At 32.1% G+C, this 21,899-nt stretch overlaps 1 protein-coding gene across 1 annotated transcript in view; it reads left to right on the top strand.

Annotated features, from left to right (window-relative positions):
- Positions 1-21,899, top strand: part of LOC150107383 (HEAT repeat-containing protein 1-like) — a 121,909-nt gene that overhangs the window by 26,869 nt on the left and 73,141 nt on the right. The window contains exons 5-7 of the mRNA XM_090391825.1: positions 4,910-5,093; positions 14,379-14,547; positions 20,188-20,365. Of these exons, the coding sequence (XP_090247951.1) occupies positions 4,910-5,093; positions 14,379-14,547; positions 20,188-20,365 (531 nt within the window). The remainder of the gene's footprint in view (positions 1-4,909; positions 5,094-14,378; positions 14,548-20,187; positions 20,366-21,899) is intronic.

Below are 21,899 nucleotides of genomic sequence, written 5' to 3'. Positions count from 1 at the left end.
AGAGGGGGAAAGAAAAGGCAGACCAAGGAAAAGCTTTGTTGACCAAGTCAAAGAAAGCATGGGCCCAAGGAGTTACTAGGAGATTAAGAAGAAAGCTGATAACAGAGTGGAATGGAAGAAATTGCAGCTGAGCTACCAGTTTCCAGACTGATGCAACTGATGATGATGATCTAACATGCTTTCTCTTGCCTTCTTCTTCCCTCCTCCTCATTTATCTGTGTGGTTAACAGTCCTCTTCAGATGATTCTGGTCTATTGCAGCATGGAACTATATATTTTGTCCTGTTAATCTCCACTTCATCCCAAACCTACTGCCTATATTACATATACTACCACCATTTGAAATCTCTAATCTAGTTGATTTTAAGTCTTCCTAACTAGCTGAAGTGTTTCAAATACATGAACCATCATATGAATTTTTAAGGATGAAAACATAAGTGACTTTCTGTCTTTCATCTTGTAATTATCCTATTCCACCATTAATCTATGATTGTTAGAGTACTCAATTATCATATTTAAAATGTAATGGAGTTGCAACCTTTGAGACCACTGGACCTTAAGTGAACTATTTTACTTGAAATTTCCTGTATCAAGAACTGTTTTTCAGTACTTTTTCTTTTATTTATGCGCAGTTTTGTCATTGATTCTTCAAAATCAGTGCAACGGAACGTTATTTTATTCAGTTTTTTTTTTTTTTTTTTTTTTTTTTTCATGACGATATTGCAAAAATATCACACTATTTTCAAACACTTGTGTTGAAAATGTTTCAACCGCATAACCATAGCATGAAATCATACTATGGTTTTGTGGTTGTTATCATACAAGTTTTAGATACATTGTTATCTTTTATGAACAAAAAATGATGCTAAATAGTTTTACTGAGTTACTAATTTTACGACCTTTATTGTTTATATATATATATATATATATATATATATATATATCAGAAATTTATATATATAGTATATTTCAGAAGAACTTTAGCCCTTTCATCTTGCACCTTAAAAATGCAACAGATTATTATTATTATTTTTTCCCCCACGAATGTCCATTGAACTGCTGTAAATATGTGTGGTGAAAACAATCTGTGGCATATCATACTCAGATCCATTCAAAATGTGTTTATTTTGAGGTATTCCAATTATGCCAAATAATAATTTATAAATTAATAATCAATGTCTAACTTCCTACTGTTTAAGTAACAGATTTCATATCTGAGATCTGTTACTTAAACAGTAAAATAAAGTAACAGATTTCAGATACTGAAACGTTATTTTACTGTTTTGAGATTAAAAAAATAATAATAATAATAATATTTAGCTGTTAATAATAAATGCTGAAATAAAGTAGTGCTTTTAAATCCGAACTATTTCTTTTTTTGTTTGATAGTTCCAGTGACTACCTTATTTACTTTCTGGGACCTAGTATCAGTGGTTTTGGGTTATTGGAATCATTCAAATTATTCATATTTTTACAAATTTTACATTTCCTTCAAGGAGCAAGGGTGTTTCAGAATCAAATTTTATTCAAAAATAGCAAAAAATAACCTTCCATGCAAAGTGTGGAAGGTTATGTTTTCTATTTTTGCACCAGCTGACCATTAATAATAATTATCAGAATGACATTAATATTTCTTTATTTGCATGTTATGCAGATGGATTAGTCAATACATAACAGTTTATATCATAACTGTTTATTTCATTTTGTAATGAGTAAATTTGGGGAGGATGCCATTCATTAGAACTAAAGCTCAGCATACTGCAAATGACAACACAAATTCTTATAAATAATGTGATAGATTTATGTTTTGTTTTCTGTATGTAGAGAAAAGCTGTAAAGTACAAAAAAATAAGCATTCGTACAAGTGATGTTGATTTCTAAGAGTATGAATAAACAATAAAGAAAATTTAATTTAAAACAAATAGCAAACTTTTTAAAACTCGAATATGTGATTCTTTGAAAACAAAACAGGCACTGTCAGCTAAGGATAATTAGGCAAAATTATCAAAAGGGAATTGATTCTGATATCATTGTTCTCACCAGTTAAAATATTTATGTACATTAAATTATTACAATCTTCTGTCTCCATGCATGGCCATTTTCCCTCTCAATAAGAAAAAAAAATGGACATGTCTATTATATCTTATGTCCCTTATTATATGATAAAAGGATTCAAAATATAAAAATATATTTTTATATTTTGTGTTTAGCTATCTAATATTTCTATTTAAAATTACAGCTATGTAATTTTAAAAAGAAATATACACTTTCCATACACTCTACATATTGTATGGAAATATGCATTTCTTCCTTTTAGTTACAATGGCCCTGCGATGCAGTTATTGATGCATGTTAATCCAGTTAAACATTCTGTGAGTGTTATGGATTATCACATTTGCTGATAATTGACAACTTGCATTCTTATCCATGTTACTTCATCTATATAGTATGCATCACATTCATATTTTGGTGGATGTGAAAACATGTCATGGTTAGTAGGGAGGTTAATTCCTCTGCAGTCATTAGCAGTATTTCTCCACCATTTCTATCCTGTTTGTCCTTCCTTTAGTACACTGTACACATGACATGCTATCTCTGTAAGAATACCCCATTCTGTTTGACAGGTCTCACTAATGTTAATTATGTTTGGTTCCATTTCATTTAGAAATGATTTGCCTGAGAAGTTAATTTAAATCTATAATAATAATAGCAGCTGATATTATTAGTCACCTCCAGGGAGTCCAAAGTCTCATCGAGGGAAGGGCATTTACTCTACAGCTCTGCTTCCACCACTCACAATCCACCAACTGACCGCAACTACACCAACGGCATCAACCTCCGACCACCACCACTAGTATTTCCACAGAAATCACAACCATCCATGCCCACGGCAAGATTCAAACCTGCAGCCTCTTAACTGGAGAGTGGACACGCTAACCACTCGGCCAGCCAGGCTGGCTAAGTCGTCATTTTAAATTTTACAATATTGCAAATGAATAATAAAAATATGAATTAACACAGCAAAGTTTTAGAATAAATTTTTCTTAGCATTTGGCAGCCTTAACTTATGAATAAAATTCTTAATTATGTATACAATAATTTTTTAGATATCTTTTAAAAATGTTTCATTTTCTTGACCATAAAAGCTATGGAATGACTTCTAATGGGACTATATTGATCAAGTACATATAAGAAACAACTATGTTATACCAACTAGTTTCACCAACTAAGGCTGTCGGCATCTTCAGGGTACATAACTGATGTAAAGCACTAAAAAGTTAAAAACTGTTACAAACTATAATCAGCCAATTCCAATTATATTAGACAAAGAACAGAGCATGTACAATACATGCATAGAGCGTGCATGATCTCACTTGTTGTTATTTAGGAACGTTCTATAGTTGGCACTGTAATTCAGTTCTGGTGGGTTAAGAGATCTAATAAAGGTCTTCCAGATCACGGGCAAGATTAGTCCTTGGTTCCTGTTAAGGTTTTGTATACAGCGGGCAACTGCTGTGGCTTCTTTAATAATTTGGGAGCAGAAGTCCTCCCGTATGTAAGGAATTGTGCTTCTATCCCACTCTATGATATGGTTCATTCTTGAGAAATGAAAAACCCCAATTTTTCTTCTCTGTTATTGTTGACGTCACCAATGTGTTCTTTTTGACTAATTTCAAGGCTCCTTGAAGTCTGGCCGATGTAATTCAACCCGCACGAGCAGGGTATGTTGTAAACTCCAGCATATTTGAAGAAAGGATGGCTATCTTTTGGAGATCTTAAGAATTGCCTAATCGTTTCTGTAGGTTTAAAGGCCACTCTTATTTTGTGTGGTCTAAGGAGTCTTGCAATCTTATTCTTAACTGTCCCTAAGTATGGAATGACGATGGTAGAAATATAACGTATGTCATCTCGTTGTCTTTGTGGGTGGTCAGAGAAAAGTATCTTGTGGACGAGTCTTCGAGGAAATCCATTCCTGGTAAGATTGTTAGATATCAGGGATAGTTCTTCCTGGAGGTCTTGTTGATCTGTTGTAAGGAGAGAGGCTTGGTCCTTCAGCATGTGTACAGTATAAGTTTCTGAGAAATGTGGTGGGAGGAAGTGAAATGTAAATAACGTCCTGTATTGTCAGGTTTGCAGTAAACTGAGAGGTTGATACCACCATTCATTAGCTTCTTAATTAAAGTGTCCAGAAATGGTAATTGGTTATCTTTTTCAAGTTCTAAAATGAATTTGATTGTGTAGTGTAAAGAGTTGATCTTGTTTAGAAAGTCTAACAGGTCCTTTTTTGTGTGGTTCCAATCAATAAAGATCTAATCATACCCTTGATCTGGAAGACCCTTATTAGATCTCTTAACTCACCAGAACTGAATTACAGTGCCAACTATAGAACATTCCTAAATAACAAGTGAGATCATGCACGCTCTATGCATGTATTGTACGTGCTCTGTTCTTTGTCTAATATAATTGGAATCAGTTGATTATAGTTTGTAACAGTTTTTATCTTTTTAGTGCCTTACATCAGTTATGTACCCTGAAGATGCCGACAGCCTTAGTTGGTATAACATAGTTGTTTCTTGTACGTACTTGATCAATATAGTCCCATTAGATGTCATTCCATATTTTTAGATATCTGTTTTATTAGCTAAAAAATTACATTAAGCAATTTTTGATTTCAAAACTTACACACTCCTAATTGAAAATCTTCAGTAGAATCAGGAGAATTTTAGTTATATGGTAACGAATATTCCCTCCTTTGTTAAATTTAAATGCACTCACAAATATATTTGGTTATTTCTCGTGGATATTTATCAAACTTCAGAAGTTCATCATAAATTATTCTTTCATGCACATTTTATTTTTCACTGTTGTTAAAAAAAGTTTATTTTTAATATATGTTTTTATTTTTATAGCACCATCTGCCATCCATAAAAGAAAAACTGTATTTTCTTTCATCTTTTCTTCCAAGTAATTTTTTTCCATCTGACCTTCAAATACTCTTTACACCTATTTTACAAATTAGAGCTCTTGTTGTGATGTCAGTGATTTGTAAAAGCTCAAAGGAGACCCTGAACTGGATTTTAGAAGAATCACCCGGTAAGTGTTCTAATGATTTGTTTAGCGAATTGGAGAAATTCGATTTTCTTTAAAAACTTGTAAACTCGATTCATTCAGATATATTTACAAGGTTGTTTCTTAATTAAATTGTAAATTATCAATACAATCTGCATATAATTTTTTCTTGTCTGTTTTGTTCTTTTAAAAAGATATGTAAAAATTATTGTATAGTTGAGAATTTTATTCTAAAATTTTGCTGTGTTAATTCACTCTGTTATTCATTTGTAATGTTGTAAAGTTTGTAATGGTGTCTTAGTATATGAAGAAATTCACTGTTAGCATGAGGCTCATATTTATCTTTGCTTAGGAGCAGATGATTTGCAACAACAGTAAATGCAAAAAAGTATTATTGATAGCAAAAGAACATATGGTTATGTTATGTGATTTGATATTTTATCAAATTGTTCCTTTTCATTCAAAAAAACGTTGAAATTTTTGTGTCATGAAAAGTTTCTACATCAAGAGCCTCATTAGCCTATATGAAGTATAGATGAAGTCCTTTGGTCAGAAAGACCTAGATACGATACCCCTCTGAGATGTGAGGAGCCTTTATCTGGTTTCTTTTGACTATAATGGCTAATATGAGTTTAGTAGGTTAGCCATATGAGAAACAGGCAAACTGGCCCCGTGAACACATGCATCTACGCACATAAAAATTGCTTTCCCCCCCCCCCCCCCAATGCGAGACTCTGACAAGCCTTTTGCATAATCATAGCAGCCCCTGCACCATGTTTTATCCTCAAGTGGGATAAAAGTGCTATAAAAGAGGAAGAGATAAAAGTTTCTACATCAGTATCCATGAACTCCTGTCACTTCTTTGATGGAAACAGCAACAACGCATCTACCTAGAGCAGTGTTTTTTAAACTTTTCTGGCCGTGGCCCACAATAAAAAATACATTTTACATTGCGACCCCTGTACACACACATGCACATATAATGTGTGTGTGTGTACAGGGGGTTGCAGTGTGCATAGGCAGATTTAGTGTCTATGTATGGGCACTAAATGAAATAAAAGTTTCACAAAACAGTAAGTGCCCTTACTATGTATAATTAAGTAAAAACAAAAATCTAACAGGTAATAATATCAAAATATGATTTTATTAACATTTAAATATAACATGGAGGAAAAAATCAAAAATAAAATAAAGTATTTCCTAATAAAATTAGGAATATTTTATTTAATGCAGCAGGTATGCTTCATAAAACAAAGAAGAAAGTAAGCTATATAGCCATCAAAATAATAGAAGAATTCATTTTGATTTGTGGAATAAGCAGATTTTTGTTCACTATGATTCTTTTGAAAAACTGCAGTGAAAATATCTATACTACCATACTGCAGATGCACTACAATCGCTATACTACATTCAGGCAAGCAAAACAATTTTATTGTAAGGTCAGGTATCTTTACTCTGTCAATAAATACAGTATGAAGGCAATTGGAGTCTATGTACTGTAGGTAGCGACAGTTTGTATAAATTGTAGGCAGGGAATGAAAATCTTTTAGAATGAAAAATGTCTCCACTCACATAGACACTATGCTACAGTTCAGTCATACAAAATAGTTTTATTGTAGGTCCAAAAACACTAAGTACACCCTAATATCCTCTTTCAAATTTTCATTTGGAAAATATGTGGTCACATCCATTCATAATAGTCAAAGGATACAGAAACCAATCAATTTATATAAAGTAAATAAAGACATTCCCTCTCTGCACTGTATGGTCATGATATATCATCAAGCGAGTTCCCCAAAAGTAGCGAAACACGAGGCATGACACTGCCCGAGTGTATCTATGAGATACACTCTATTTTCTATCATGTTTCATTTAAAAAATACTTTTCATGATCCATTAAGTTAATCGCAACTGACCTACAGTCTTTGCTTGATGATGATGAACATTATGATCTTGTAGGATAAATGTCTATCCGATAGCACCCAGACTTAGACCACCTATGTTCACATAGGGGTCCAGGATCTTGTCTCTATAATTTGCAAGATTCATGGTTCCACTAGGAAGCACATACAGGTCAGCGTGTCCACCAAACGAGATCCCTCCCAAAAGAAACCATCACCCTACCTCCACCATAAGTGCCCCTTCGCAGATATTAGAGGGATGGTAACATGTTCCTGGTTCTCTCCAGAATTAGAGCACACATAGTATTTCTTTTTAGAGCAAATTGGGAAATGTCTGCAGTCAGTACTGATATCTATTGATTTTGGATCTAGTTGATGTGGAGCCTGGTCCATTTCAAACATTCTCTCCTGTGGCATGAAGATAGGGACATGCAGACTACTGGTCACCTAGCATACAGACCACATTTGTGAAGCCTTCTGCACATGGTGGGAGTAGATATCAATGTTCCTGTAGCTCAGTGTTTCTCAAACTTCAGATATTCGTGCATCCCCTTCTTAAATTTTCATTATCACCAAGTACCCCCTTATCAAAATAATAAATAAATAAAATAAATAAAAAAAAAGTATAGTTCATTGTAAATGTCTATTTTATTTGAATTTAGATGTAGATATACATAAAAAAATATTGTTTATTTTTAATAGAACAAAATTTATAAAGATACTATAAATTTTTACTTAATTTAAATAATTTATCATCAATGAGAGGAGTGAAATTTCTTATGGTGGGAAAAATTTCAGCAAAATGTGGCTCTATAGTTATTAATTTCAATCTCAGATGTGGTTCGACATCTATAATGCAGTTGCTTTTCGTCTTAATATCTACAAGGGCTGAAAATTTAACTTCGCACAGATGTGAATGTGGAAATGGGAAAATGAACCTTAGAGATTTATCTGTTAATTCAGGAAATTCATTCTGTATTTGTAGCCAAAATGATGATAACGTATTATTATTATTATTATTATTACTATTACTATTACTTGACACCTCCAGGGAGTCCAAAGACTTATCGAGGGAGGGCACCCACTCCACAACTCTCCGCCTCCACCACTCAATCCACCAATCCTAACGAACCGCAACTACACCAATGCCATCTACTGCCCCACCACCACAAGTATTTTCACAGACAATCGCAAAAATCCATGCTCATGGCGGAATTCGAACCCGCAGCCTTTAGGCTGGAGAGCGGATATATTAACCATTTGGCCAACCAGGCTGGCATAATAATAATGGAATACCAGGCTGGTATTCCATTGTATTTATTTTTTAGGGAACTATCTTGGCGACAGACCCTTTGCCATAGATTTGCAATGATAATTTTTTTTTGTATTTTTATTTCTTCTTTTTTTCCCTTTTTTTTTTTACAGACAAGGATTTTGACTCTTGAGACCAAACATTAAACTGATTTAATACTGCATCTTTACATTTGTTTACATTTCTCGACTGCAAATGGCCATAAATGGTCTGTAAATGTTTGTGTGCATAAGTTTTGATAAATTTTAACTTTTTATAATAGATTTGTGTATACTTTATGATAGTAAATGATAAAATAGACTAGTATCCACATATTTAATATACTCATGGCATACCTAACTTTTTCTTAATTTCTTTGATATTTCTAAGCTATGTGATTCATCTGCGAGTTTTTTTAAATTGTCACAAATCTCCAAAAAATTTCCAATATATTTATTAAAAAAGAAAACGTTTATAAATGGAACCATGTAGTTCAAACCCACGTTCTTTGGGGGTCAACTGTATTATGTAAATCTACAGCAGTTCTTTTGAGAAATATGGGGCATTTTTTATACTTAATTACTTCTATGGAAGTAGACAACTTAATAAAACTGAGGTAATTATTTTGTTATTGACTGTATTAATAGAGAAGAAAAAATATTGACACAGGATTATAATCATATGAGAAATTATACATTACTGAAGATCTCCTCTTTAAAGGTACCTCTGGCATAACTATAAAGTAATGAAATTATACGATAACCCCATTAATAAATTTTAATGAAAGTGTAAATATTTCTTACCAGAAATAACAGTTCATCAATGTGTAGAAACAACAAGAAAATCAAAGAACAGGAATATAAGGCACATACTTCAATTAGTTTACCAATTAAAAACAGTTGCTGTGAGCTAGAAATTTATATTAATAAATAATATCAAAACTATTTCTGATGTTTACATAAAATGGGAATTGCTCAAACTTTTTGTAGAGAGAGACAATTGTTCTGATTCAGGTTAGGCTGATGTAAAAGGTTTCACAACTTTCTTTGAAAAGGCATTCATATTTAAATCTTCTTCTGTAGAGAAGACAAGCTTCATCTCACCGAATACTGTGTTTATTTATAAGACTATGATGTGCTAGACTAGACTTTTGTGGTTTCATGTATTTAATGTAGCATTGATGCTCATTAATTAAAGGCCATATATTTCATCCTGAATATTGAATTTATTGATTTGAGAAAGTAAGAGCCACGTGATGTTATACATGAAATAACGCAATGGTATATAGCTGAGGAAATATTGCAATATTAATTATTCATTAGCTACTTTAAAAAAAATATTGATGTGTGATTAAAATAAGACTTTCCCATGTCTTAGATAGAGGAAGTCATTCTGATTTAAGTTTGGACAGTGAAGTAAGTTTGTCCAGAGTAAGAACAATGAGTCACAATTAATTTGGACAAACTGGATGGACTGTAGAAAAAATAATGCAAGAACACTAGTCTTATACTAGCAACAATAAATCTGAAAAACCTGGCTTGGCTTTACATGGAATAGATAAAGACCACAACATCCTGTGGTCTGAAACACGCTTACTTCATTGATGTCCTTATAAATTTGAACATTGTTTAGAAAAGTACCGATGCCTTACTTCACCATCAGAACTACTACAATCACATCAATAATATTTTTTAAAATAGTTAATGAATAATTAATATTGTAATAGTCATTTATACTTTTGTGTTGTTTTATGTAGAGCATTACATTGCTCTTATGTTTTGAGATCAATCCATTGTTTGTGTTCTACTTTCTAATGAACTATTGTTGCCACTAATGATGGCCTGTAGTATTAAGGGTAAAATATATGGCCTTAAATAAATAGTATTACTTATTACTTGTGTTTTTCATGTTACTTTAAAAAAACCTACTATGCCACAAGTATCTCTTAAACAATAAATAACAGAATATTGGTAAATACAGAAACAATATCAAAACTGACCAACATATCCACTCATGTATTTGAATATCCTTGATTTTTTTTCAAGAAAATATGCAGAATTCTTGATGAAACTGCCTATATTGGATAAATGGTAGATGCATTTTATAACCCAATGTGAGGCTGCTACCTTGCTTATTGGAACCCTTAAGTGTCTTGAAAAAGTTTTGTTTTGTCTCCAAGATAATTGTGAAGTCTGATTTAGCAGGCCTTCCAGTTATCTTAGAGAGTAGTAGATTCCTGGATAGTGGCTGTGGCTTCAGCCTGCTTACAGGGCTAATGCACTGTAGGTTTATAGCCTTTCAAAATTGTAAACTACAGATTTACAGATATTGCAATCACAAATATGATCGTGCATTATAATGAATCTTTGCTATATTAGCTGCCATGCAGAAAAATCAGAACCATATTCAGGGCTAAGGCAGAGAATCATGTTCAAGAAATATATTACAGTTTCCAGTATGAACCTCAGAGGTGATCTTTACATAGGCACATTGACATCCTGGGAATTAATGAAACTAAATGGAATGGAGAAGATAATTTCAGAAGGTGGAATGTTGAGATAGTTGTTTACTCAAGGGAAGATTCAAGGCATCATGGAGCAGTGGTACTGAAGAAAGGTTAAACAAAATTCATTCATGGTTATAAGCTTGTAACATTTTATTAGACTTAAGGCTCATCCAACAAGCACATCTGTTTTGGTGGTTTATACACTCCACATTGATAGGCCTAATGGCAAGAGTATATGTACACACACCATACCTATACTTTGACAACATTGATGAGTCAAAGTATCAGACACACTTGTCCAGGAGCAGCCTATGGCTCATACCATCAACTAATAAGACTGAAACTAAATCTTCCAAGTTGGTCCCATTCTACTAAACTGGATGTTAGAGTAATTCCTAGAGTTCACAGAAGAAACTTCAGAAGGTTGGATGCTCTTTTAGAGAGCATCCAACCTGTTGAAGAGAACACACTGAAATGCTCTGATAGGTAGGAAGCAGTGTTTTAATACAGGATACAGCCAGGAAATATCTAGTTTTGATAAGAAGACTAAGAGACCCATAGGTATCAGAATCAACATGGAATCTCAATAAAAACCTAAGAGAAGGTTAAAGAAACAAAGGAACTGAAGAAGATAAAGAAATTATGTAGAGAAGTCATAAAATACATTAGGCCAGACAAGGACAAATGTTATACTGAGAAATGTTAAGAGCTAGAGTCCCAGGTGACAAGGCACAATTACAAAAGGATGTTTGAGTTAGTTTGTCACCTTAAACACAAGGTTAGGCCAAAATTGAATGTCATCAAGTATGAGAATGGAGCAGAGAAGGTGACAAAAATTTGAAAGAAATCCAATCCTCCTGCAGGAGGAATCTTGAGTTAGAACTGTCTCTGCTTAGGCATGAGGTTGAAAGAGCAGTTAAGGATCTTAATAACAATAAGGCTCGGGTGTAGGTGGAATCTGGGAAGAGTTAAGGCTGCAGTGGATGGATGGATACATGTGTTTCATAGATTGATTATGAGGATATGTGAGACAGAAAAATAAATGGCTTAGAGAATGGAAGAAGTCACTATTCTTACCACTGCACAGAAAGGGAAATATGAAGCACTCTAAAACCATAGAGATTAGTCTAATCTCTCATGCAAGCAAGATTCTGCTAAAGATTATTCTAAATAGAATTGAGGCCGAAGTTGTTGCTTAAATGCCTTGAGATACAGGCATAGATCAGATCCTTAGGCAGATTATTTTCCAGGAGTATTGAGTTTAGACTTCCTTTGGTAATATGCTTCTTCACAGACCATTCAAAAGCTTTTCATTGTGTTTAGTATGTGAAATCGTGTGTGTGTGTGGGGGGGGGGAGGTAATGAATGTAATGGATTTCCATTTAACTGGTTGCTTTTAGATATATATAACGAATTCGGGCAAGGATGCTTACTTTCTTTTCATGTGTTCAGTATCTATGCTTAGGACATCTTGTATGTAGAAGCAAGAACACCAGACTCAACCCTAGAAAGACAATAATCATGGTTTTTGAAGGAAAGCATCTGAGAAACAAGTGATTGAGGATCCATTATCAGTGTGAAGAATTGCTATTCAGAAGACATCAAGAGGATATTAAGAATGACTAAAACAGTAGTCAGAGATATCTGAAGTCTGGGAGCAAAGCTGAGGATTCTGAATTTTATGAAGCTGCCTTTTCAGTAACTGATTATACCTCTGTAACTTAGAAACCTAAAGAAGTTTGATAGGAAGAAAATTGCTGCTTTTGAGATATGCTGTGGAGATTCTTGTGGATCTCATACATACTATAAGGCAAATGGATAGGTTCTAGAAAAGATTAGTAGAAAAATTTCAAAAAAAGCTAAAATACTTTGGACACACAGAAAGAATGGAAGGCATGAGATAGATGGATAGTGTCTGGAGTGACTGACCTTTAGATAGTTAAAGTCTGAAGAAAAGCAGAACCACTTGATGAGAATTCATGTGGCACATCACTGAAGTGTTGAGAGTGATCATACAGCATCTGCTGATGTCCACTGAAATGATGAATGGCAAGAACTGGATGATAATAATTTGGAAAATAGCCAGAAGTTGAGTGATTAAACTGAGAGAACAGTATAAATGTGTTTTGTAGTAGTTCTAAGTAGTTCTATAGAGTACAATTTTATTGTATCATCTATCAGTAAACATTTTGTGTCAGAAAAATTCCTAATGTTATTTATCAATATCAACGATAATGATATTTTAAGAATGGTAATGATTGGAAAATATATTTAAAAGAATTAACATACAATGAATCAGCTTGATTCTTCATATCAGTTCTTTTATTTGCAATGCAACAAACATTTCTTACCTCAAAAGAGAAAGAATAGCTTTTTGCTCTTAATTTCACCATTTATAGTAATATGGTAACCTGAACCCTAACATACAATAAAAAAGATCATAATAGAAGGTTGAATTTTTTCTTGACAATTATTCATAAGACTATTACACTTTTTTTATCTAATCTTTGTCAAGTAGCTTTATTTTATCCTCCTACATGTTTCGCCAATCTTTGTCTATTGGCATCCTCAGGGAATACAAACTAGTAAGCTAAAATGAAGGTTACAGACTAGGTTATAACTGATGGTTCTAATTCATACAAAAAATTGGTATTGTGCGTGACAATGTGCATGTCTCGTTAACGTGATTTATTCGTTATGGCTCATGACGTAATTGTTATGAAAGTGCATTTCTTTGATGTTTAATGATCTGATAAAAGTTTTCCAAATTTCTGGTAAAATTAGACCTTGATTCTTGTTTAGGTTTTCAGTTTTACGGGCGACTGTAGCTGCTTTTTTAAAGGTTCTTGAATGGTAGTTATCTTCTATGTATGGCATAAGGCTCTTATCCCACTCAATGTGATGGTTAGTAGAGGCAAAGTGGCATGAAAGGCCTGAAATGTCTTGTCTGTTATTTCTGACATATTCTATGTGTTCTTTCTTTCTCGTTTCAAAGCTTCTAGAGGTCTGACCTACGTAACTAATACCACATGAGCAAGGTATATTATATACTCCAGAGTACTTGTAGAATGGGTGAGGATCTTTCGGTGATCTTAAAAATTTCCGAATAGTGTTGATTGGTTTGAATGCCACTCTGATCTTATGTGGTTTTAAAAGGTTAGCTAATTTTTGGGAAAGGTTGCTGACAAAAGGAATCGTAATTGTACTGATGTATTGGACGTCATCACGTTGTCGATGTGGTATATCAGTAAAGAGAATCCTATCAAAGAAATGCACTTTCATAACAATTACGTCATGAGCCATAACGAATAAATCACGTTAACGAGACACACACATTGTCACGCACAATACCAATTTTTTGTATGAATTAGAATCATCAGTTATAACCTAGTCTGTAACCTTCATTTTAGCTTACTAGTTTGTATTCCCTGAGGATGCCAATAGACAAAGAAGGGCAAAACATGTAGGAGGATAAAATAAAGCTACTCGACAAAGATTAGATAAAAAAAGTGTAATAGTCGTATTATAATAGAAAGTTGTAGGAAAGGAATTAGTTATCATTGCTATAATGGTAATCATTTATTCTTTTTTTTTTTTTTTTTTTTTTATAGTTCTGTTATCATTGTTGATTGCTATGATATCTCCTTTGGAGCTAGTTCGAAGAAAGGCTGCTATGATGCTTCATTCAGTTTTAGAGCAAAACAAGACAGATAGAGGAATTTTCCAGCATTTTATTCATTATATTTGTTTACATACTGAGGAGATTGAAAATGATCCCGAGTAAGATTTATTTTATGTTTCTTCTTAATATCTTCATTAATTTCCCATCTGGCCTTGAAATTAGTCATTATTGATAAAATAATATTTTAAGTTACTGCATTATTCCATAATTTACAAATAATTTAAATATTCTTGACTTAATTTTAATGGAAATTGGTGCTGCAGTGCAAGTGCAAAGTCAGTACCAGCTTTCGCTATATTTCACCATTTTTTTAAATTTCATTCTTTTAATGAATAACCCCAAATCATAGATTTGATGTACAGTCAATATTCTTTAGGATGATGTAATGGGAATCCAACAAGATTTTTTACATTTTTCACACCAAAATTTTCCTGATATTGTGGTTTTCTTCTGCTTACTTTGTGCATATGCTAATAGTATTAGTCACAAGAACAATCAAACATACAATTTTTATATTATACATATAGATATGCTTGGTTGTTAGTGGTTATAGTTTCTGGCAAATTATTACAGCCATACTTGTTAAGATTAGAGTAGTGTTTCAATGCCAATGCTTTACTGACAAGTATCATAAATACTGAGAGATCTCAGTATGTATGATAAAAGTTATTGGGAGTCTTACCTGAAGTAAGGCAGGAATGTTTTGGTAGCATTAACTTTAGTAATAAGGTTTGTCAAATGAAAAAGGAATGGAATGCACTCTCATCAGCAGATCTATGAATGGAATTTGAGGTTAGAGAAAGACCATTTATTGATAATAAAAAATGTATGGGTAAAATTTCAGAACCCTGGAGTAATTTGGCATTCATGGGAAAATCTGAAGAAAAGATGAAATCATCATGCAAATTAAATATGGAAATAGACAACAGAGTTAGCAAAAATGATATGGTAGGGAGTCAACATAATAAATTTATATGCTCTAGCAAGATAGGCTGGAGCATATAACACTAGACTATCTGTATACAAGACATTGTTCAGATTTTATTTCTAATCCAGCTCTCAGAACTTATGTATCTGAAAGCTGGATTAGAAATAAAAGGATAGGTTCTAGAAAAGATTAGTAGAAAAATTTCAAAAATTTTTTTTGAATCTTTTTCTGATCATAGATTGGAGATCACAGATATGGAAGTTCTAAGAAAATTAAAACACTGAATATATTTTATTGTTGGAAGAACTATATTAAAAATGGTGATATTAGGTAGGAACTTAGTATTGTTGGTGTTCAGAAATATATGAACAGAGCTATTCTTGAGTGCGCTTTGGTCTCAGGGCACATGCTGACTTACTTGCAATGAGCTTTTGATATACTCTTTTTTTTTTTTTTTTTCTTCATGAACTGCCTTTTTAACTTCTTGGAGATCACTTAAACAGAATGAAATTGGAATGGTTGGCAAACAGTGTTTTTTGCCACGATGGTCAGAAAAGGATTCATAGGAAGATCAGAATTCAGATAGATGGAAAGTGGGGAACTGAGAAGTCCCCCCCTTCCATCCTTTCAATGTGTCCAAAATATTTTAACTTTCTTCTGTCAATGTCCTTAAGGAGCCTTAAAGTCTACTTATCTTTTCTAACATCCATTCATTTGTACACCTTTCAGTATATGATCTCCTCAGCAGCCTTCTGTAATACCACATCTCAAAAGCAGCTATTCTTTTCTTATCTGACTTCTTTAGGTTCCAAGTCTCACATCCATAAGTTAAGGTAAAAAAATTGATTGACTTTGTAGTTTATAATAACCTAAAAATAATGAATTCCTTGTATAAACATAAAGACATGCATAAATATACTTGGGCAGCAAGTGGATGGAAATCAATATTAGATTCTTTTATATTAAATGAAAAGACATCAAAATTTTCATTAGATGTTAGAGTTCACAGAGGATATGAAATAAGAAGAGACCACTTGTTAAAATAAAATTAAGATTACTACCTAAATGGCCACAAGTAACAAGAACAGAAAGAAAATTTGAAACATTTGTTTATAAAACTAGACTATTGAATGACACAAATGTACAATGGCTATATGAACAAAGAATTAACCAATATCTAGATAAAATAAAACAAAATGAAGAAATAGAAATAGAATAGATTAATATAAAAACAACTAAATGAAAGCTTAGGAAAGACCAAAAAATTTAATAAAAGGAAAAAACTGAAGATCTGGGATGATACTTTTAAAAAAAATAATAATAAAAAAAAAGAAGCCTATTACAAATGGTTAAGCAGTAAAAGATTAGAAGATGAAATAGAATATAAAAGAATACGAGCTATAGCTAAAAGAGAAGTCAGAAAAAGACATAGAGAATCATGGAACAAATTTGTTTCTAATTTAGAACATGATTTATATAAAATAAGACCCAATGTATATAAGATTTTGAAACACTTAAATGCAGATACCAAAGAAAACATAAAATTAAACAACACCAAACTGAAATTAGAAGAATTTCTAAATTACTACACAGAATTGGGGACAGACAAATATTTTAAAAAAGACAACTGGCAAACGATTAACGAAAATGAAAAGGCAATAACTAAAGAAGAATTAGAAATCAGCCTGAAAGAAACAAGAAATGGAAAATCATCTGGAGAAGATAAGCTAGGTTCAGAACTATATAAATACACAGGAACAATATTCAAAGAAAGACTCTTATTATTTTTAAATAAAATTTATTCAACTGGTATCCCCCCCCCCCCCAATAGAATGGAAAAAAGCAATTGTGATTCCCATCTTTAAAAAAAGATAGAGATGACCCTAAAAACTATAGAGGTATCAGTATACTAAATTCATGTTACAAAATATACAGCAGAATCTTAAATAACAAACTAATGAAATATTCCGAAAACTTTATTCTGGAGGTACAAAATGGATTTAGAAAAGGAAGATCATGTATAGACCCAGCCTTCTGCCTAAAATTAATAATAGAGAAAAGAAGAGAATATAATTTAGAAACACATATTGCATTTATTGACTTTGAAAAAGCATTTGACAAAGTTAAAAGAAACATATTATTTAACATATTAAAAGAAAGACAAATGCCAAATAATATCCTAAAAGCTATCACAAGTATATATGAAAATAATCAAATACAAATAAGATTAAATCACGAGCTATCATATACGAGAGAGATAAACCAAGGCGTCCAACAGGGATGTCCCCTCTCAGCAACTCTTTTTAATATCTACTTAAATGAAATAATAATAAAATGGAATAAAAATTTATATCAAGGAATTAAACTTTTTCCTACAGCGAACTTAAACACTCTCCTTTTTGTCGATGACCAAATAATAATTACGAATTCTGAAGATAACTTACAGAAAGCTATTTTAGATCTAAATGAGATATCCAAAGATTATAGCATGATAATATCAATAGAAAAATCAAAAACTATGGCCTTTAAAGGACAAGATCCAGCAAGAACTAAAATAGTAATAGATAACAAGATCTTAGAGCAGGTAAATTCATTTAACTACCTAGGATGTATGATCACATATGAAAATGAAAAAGATATAAACATAAAAATTGCAAAATATTTAAAAATAACAGGTAAATATTTAAACCAAACCTAGTTCAAAAACAAACCAGACTAAAAGTATACAATACATTAGCCCTACCGGTCTTAATGTATGGAAGTGAAATCTGCACAATAAAACAAAAAGACAAAAAGATTAATAACAGCAGAATGTGAGAAATATGAGAAAAACTGCAAAGTATACCCTATTTGATCACAAAAGAAACAAAGAAATTATGAAAGAATTAAACCAAGAACCAGTGATAGAAAAAATTAAAAAATATAAACATAAATGGATGGAACATGTTCAAAGAATGAAAACAGAAAGATTACCAAAACAAGCCTTAAAGTGCAAGCCATTAGGAAAAAGAAAACCAGGACATCCTGTTAAACGATTCAACGATGACTTCTAAAGCTGGAACAGGCCATGAAGCCTAAATCCTTGATATGGATGATGATGACATCTATAAGTTGCTGTTGGATCAACAACTGCTTCCAAAATCCTGAGTATTGTTTGCATGGAGATAGATTCATTGTTATTTTCATTTCTTCTATCTTTATTTTTATTTATTTAGAAATATTGAATGAATATAATCTGTAGTTCGATAACGCCATTAGTTATTTCAATTTCCTTATGTAATATCAACTTTAAGCTTGTGCTCCATACAGTTGCTATCTGATACATGCACTTTACACTAATCTGATTATCTAAGTCCCGCTAGTAATCCCTTAACTTCCTACAAGTGCTCATGCTGCAAGTGAAACATTTTTTTTTTTTTAGGCAATTCACTGTCATAGGTCACTATCTCCTACACTATGTAAATTAGGAAAAATTTATTTTAATTATCGACTGTGCCATCCTGAATTAATTGTAAGGCATGATAAGATTAGTTAGAGCACATATATAGGAATAATCATTTTTTAAAGTAAATCTTAAATATTCAGTTGTGGCAGTTATTCTACTTAGAACATGCTGGTTCGATTGTTTTTGTGAGACAGTGCATTGGTTAAAGATCAGGTGAGGAAATTATACAAACAAAACATGTTTATTTAACCTCAGACAACTTTACAATACAATAATCAATTGAATATTCGCTCTCTAAGGCCTATCACGAGCTCAATTCGTAACTTATACAATTAGATCAATTATTCACAATACTTAAGAACTTGTATACAATTCTAATCAATATTTAGCTGTTACGTGCGACATTGTTGGCTACACACTCTTTCTTAGAACATACCAGCCAACATTCAGCCTCCTTTCTCTCTTATTGTGACTTAACAAACAATTTCAACAGAGCAAAATTTTGTGAACATGCATATTACTCTTATGCATTACCATTAACATTAATACAGTAGAATCTACTCACAATTTGCAGTATCACACAGTCCCACTGGCTTGAGACTTATAGATGGTTCTTTTGGCTGCTTCCTTTCATCTTATATACTGGCTTTTGCTGAATGGCACTTGGCAGTCGATTTTTAATTTTTGTATCCTAATAAATAATGGATTAATTTGGGGGAAAATTGTCAGTAGGCAATGATGTAAACCTTTTATAGAACACTATCATAATATCCAGTATATCCCCTGAAGGCACATATAAGGAATTTGATGGTGATGTGATACTAAAAATAAAACAAATTAAAAAATAATTGATTAAATATAATACATTGTAAATGATAAAAACGTCTTCCCCTTGCATATTAGGTTTTAATCTCCTGTCATGGCCAAATAACTTTGCTAAATAGAAGCCTAATAGTACTCTGTTATGGCAGTTAATACTGTTTATGTTTTCTGCTATATCTGTGAATTACATATATTCTCTAACTGGTTATATTTGTTTTGTGAGGCTTGAAAAATCCACTGCTTTCCATGAGTAAAAATCCTTGTCGTTTCCATTACTGTCAGTTAATGGAAACGACATGTTCTTTCTTCATATCCTAGCTTAGATTTAAACTTAGGTCTTTCCAAGCAAAGGGAAATTGTCATTATTAGCCAAACTATGAAGACTACATGTGGGTTAAAAAATAAAAATAATAATAAATAACTAAATGATACTTGGAATATTTTCATGTTTATTTAATAATTTAAGAGTTAATAATTTTATTTTTATTGTTCACTCAAATATTTATCCATTACTCTTAACAGCTATAATTGTATATTTTATAGACAAATGCCTCAGATAATATCTGCATGGTTTTCATTGACCTCTCAAGAAAAACAGGTGAGCAAGAAAAAGGAGCAGTCAACTGTTTTACAAAAGTTGTTGAGTACTATTGTAGATCACTCAACTCCAAATAATATCAGACATGGACTGCTATTGGTACTTAAGAAGTTGAATAGTAAGGTATGTATTACTTTTTATTGATATAAGTTAATTCATATCTCAGACTGTTCACAGCATACCTCCTCTGGTCTTTTTGTCAGAAGGTCATCAAAACATTCTTTGGTAGTCTTAATACTAGTAAGTCCCAAAGTTCAGTTGATATTCCTCCTGTTTTACTAAAAACTTTTGCTCTAAAATTAGCATGATTCCCTGTTGCTTATTCATACTGCCATACTCTTCTGGCACATACCCATTGGAAGCAAGTCTTTATTCAGCCTATCCCTAAAAAAAAGGAAATAAAAATCAGTCATCAAACTATTGTCCTCACCTCATTACTCTTGAAAGTAGTGGAAAAAGCTGTTAATATTCAGTTCTTTACTGTCTGGAGACACCAATTAATTAGTGTCACCAATATAGAGTCAGCCCATCATTTAGCATTTGTCTTTTAAAGAAATTACTCTAGATATCTGAAGTATATCTAGAATTTAATCAGGGGATGCCTGAACCGCCATGAAATTCTGCCGTGTTGTACATTATGTTATTTTGGTTGAATCCAATTAAAATACAATTTGGTCAGCTAAATCTCAAATTGTTATAGCCCATCCTTATTCATTCAGTATCCAGGTAAATACCCAATAATGGCATACATGTCAAGAAAGCGAGGATTGGACATTAGTTTAATAGCCTTAATCACTTTTCACATTTCTTAAAAGGCTACATGGACTTCTCTTTCCAGTTATCCAGATTTGACCTTTAAGTATCTCAATGACATTCCAGCAATAAATTGTGTATTATTTGAAAACTGCCACAGTACAATTTTTAGGTAATTTCTCCTTATTTTTTGATATTGAAGCAAATTTAAAATCATATCTTGTATCATGAGAGTGGGAATTTTATTTAGCCTTTTTTTTTTGAGGAAAGTTAAATTAGCTTATCTTAGGTGGAAGCTGCAAGCTCATTTGGGGTGGGGGGCATTTTCTTCCATAAACAATTTCTCTCAGAACAAAACAGCCATGTTGGCTCTTTTGTGAGAGAAATATACAAATGTACCATAATAATCTGTCTAATGTATTACCAAATGATAGTGAAAGGCACTTCTTTATGTCTCATTAAAAATATATTGGGTTTTCTCAGTATCTATTTTTCACAGTTTACCAAAGATTGTGAAAGTTATCAATTTATGGTTTTTATTCACATCACTGTGACATTAGGAATGTATTTTCATGAGACAATTATTTAGAGATTTTCAAAATAAAGACTGAGAAAATGATGTAGAATACATTAACACAGTTATACAGTGGGATAAAATGTGAAGATAGCTTTGTCTATCCAAAAGTGTACACAAAATTATTTCTGTCACCAGAAGTTGTATGGTTGATATTAACTAATATTATGAATGTGTCTCAATCTAATTGAATTATGTATTATTTATCAGAATATTAACACGGATCATTACATTTCATTTAATTATAAAAAAATGTTTTCTGTTCGTTGGAGTAACTTTTATACAAATTTAATATTAATTAAATTTGATAGTATTATTCTTTCTGTTATT

The sequence above is a fragment of the Typopeltis vanoorti genome, chromosome 4 (assembly GCF_054136105.1).
Source record: "Typopeltis vanoorti isolate ZY-2024b chromosome 4, IOZ_Tvanoo_1.0, whole genome shotgun sequence".
NCBI classification, from domain to species: Eukaryota; Metazoa; Arthropoda; class Arachnida; order Uropygi; family Thelyphonidae; genus Typopeltis; species Typopeltis vanoorti.
Note: the sequence above shows the minus strand (reverse complement) of the source record. Positions and strands in the feature narration are given on the sequence as shown.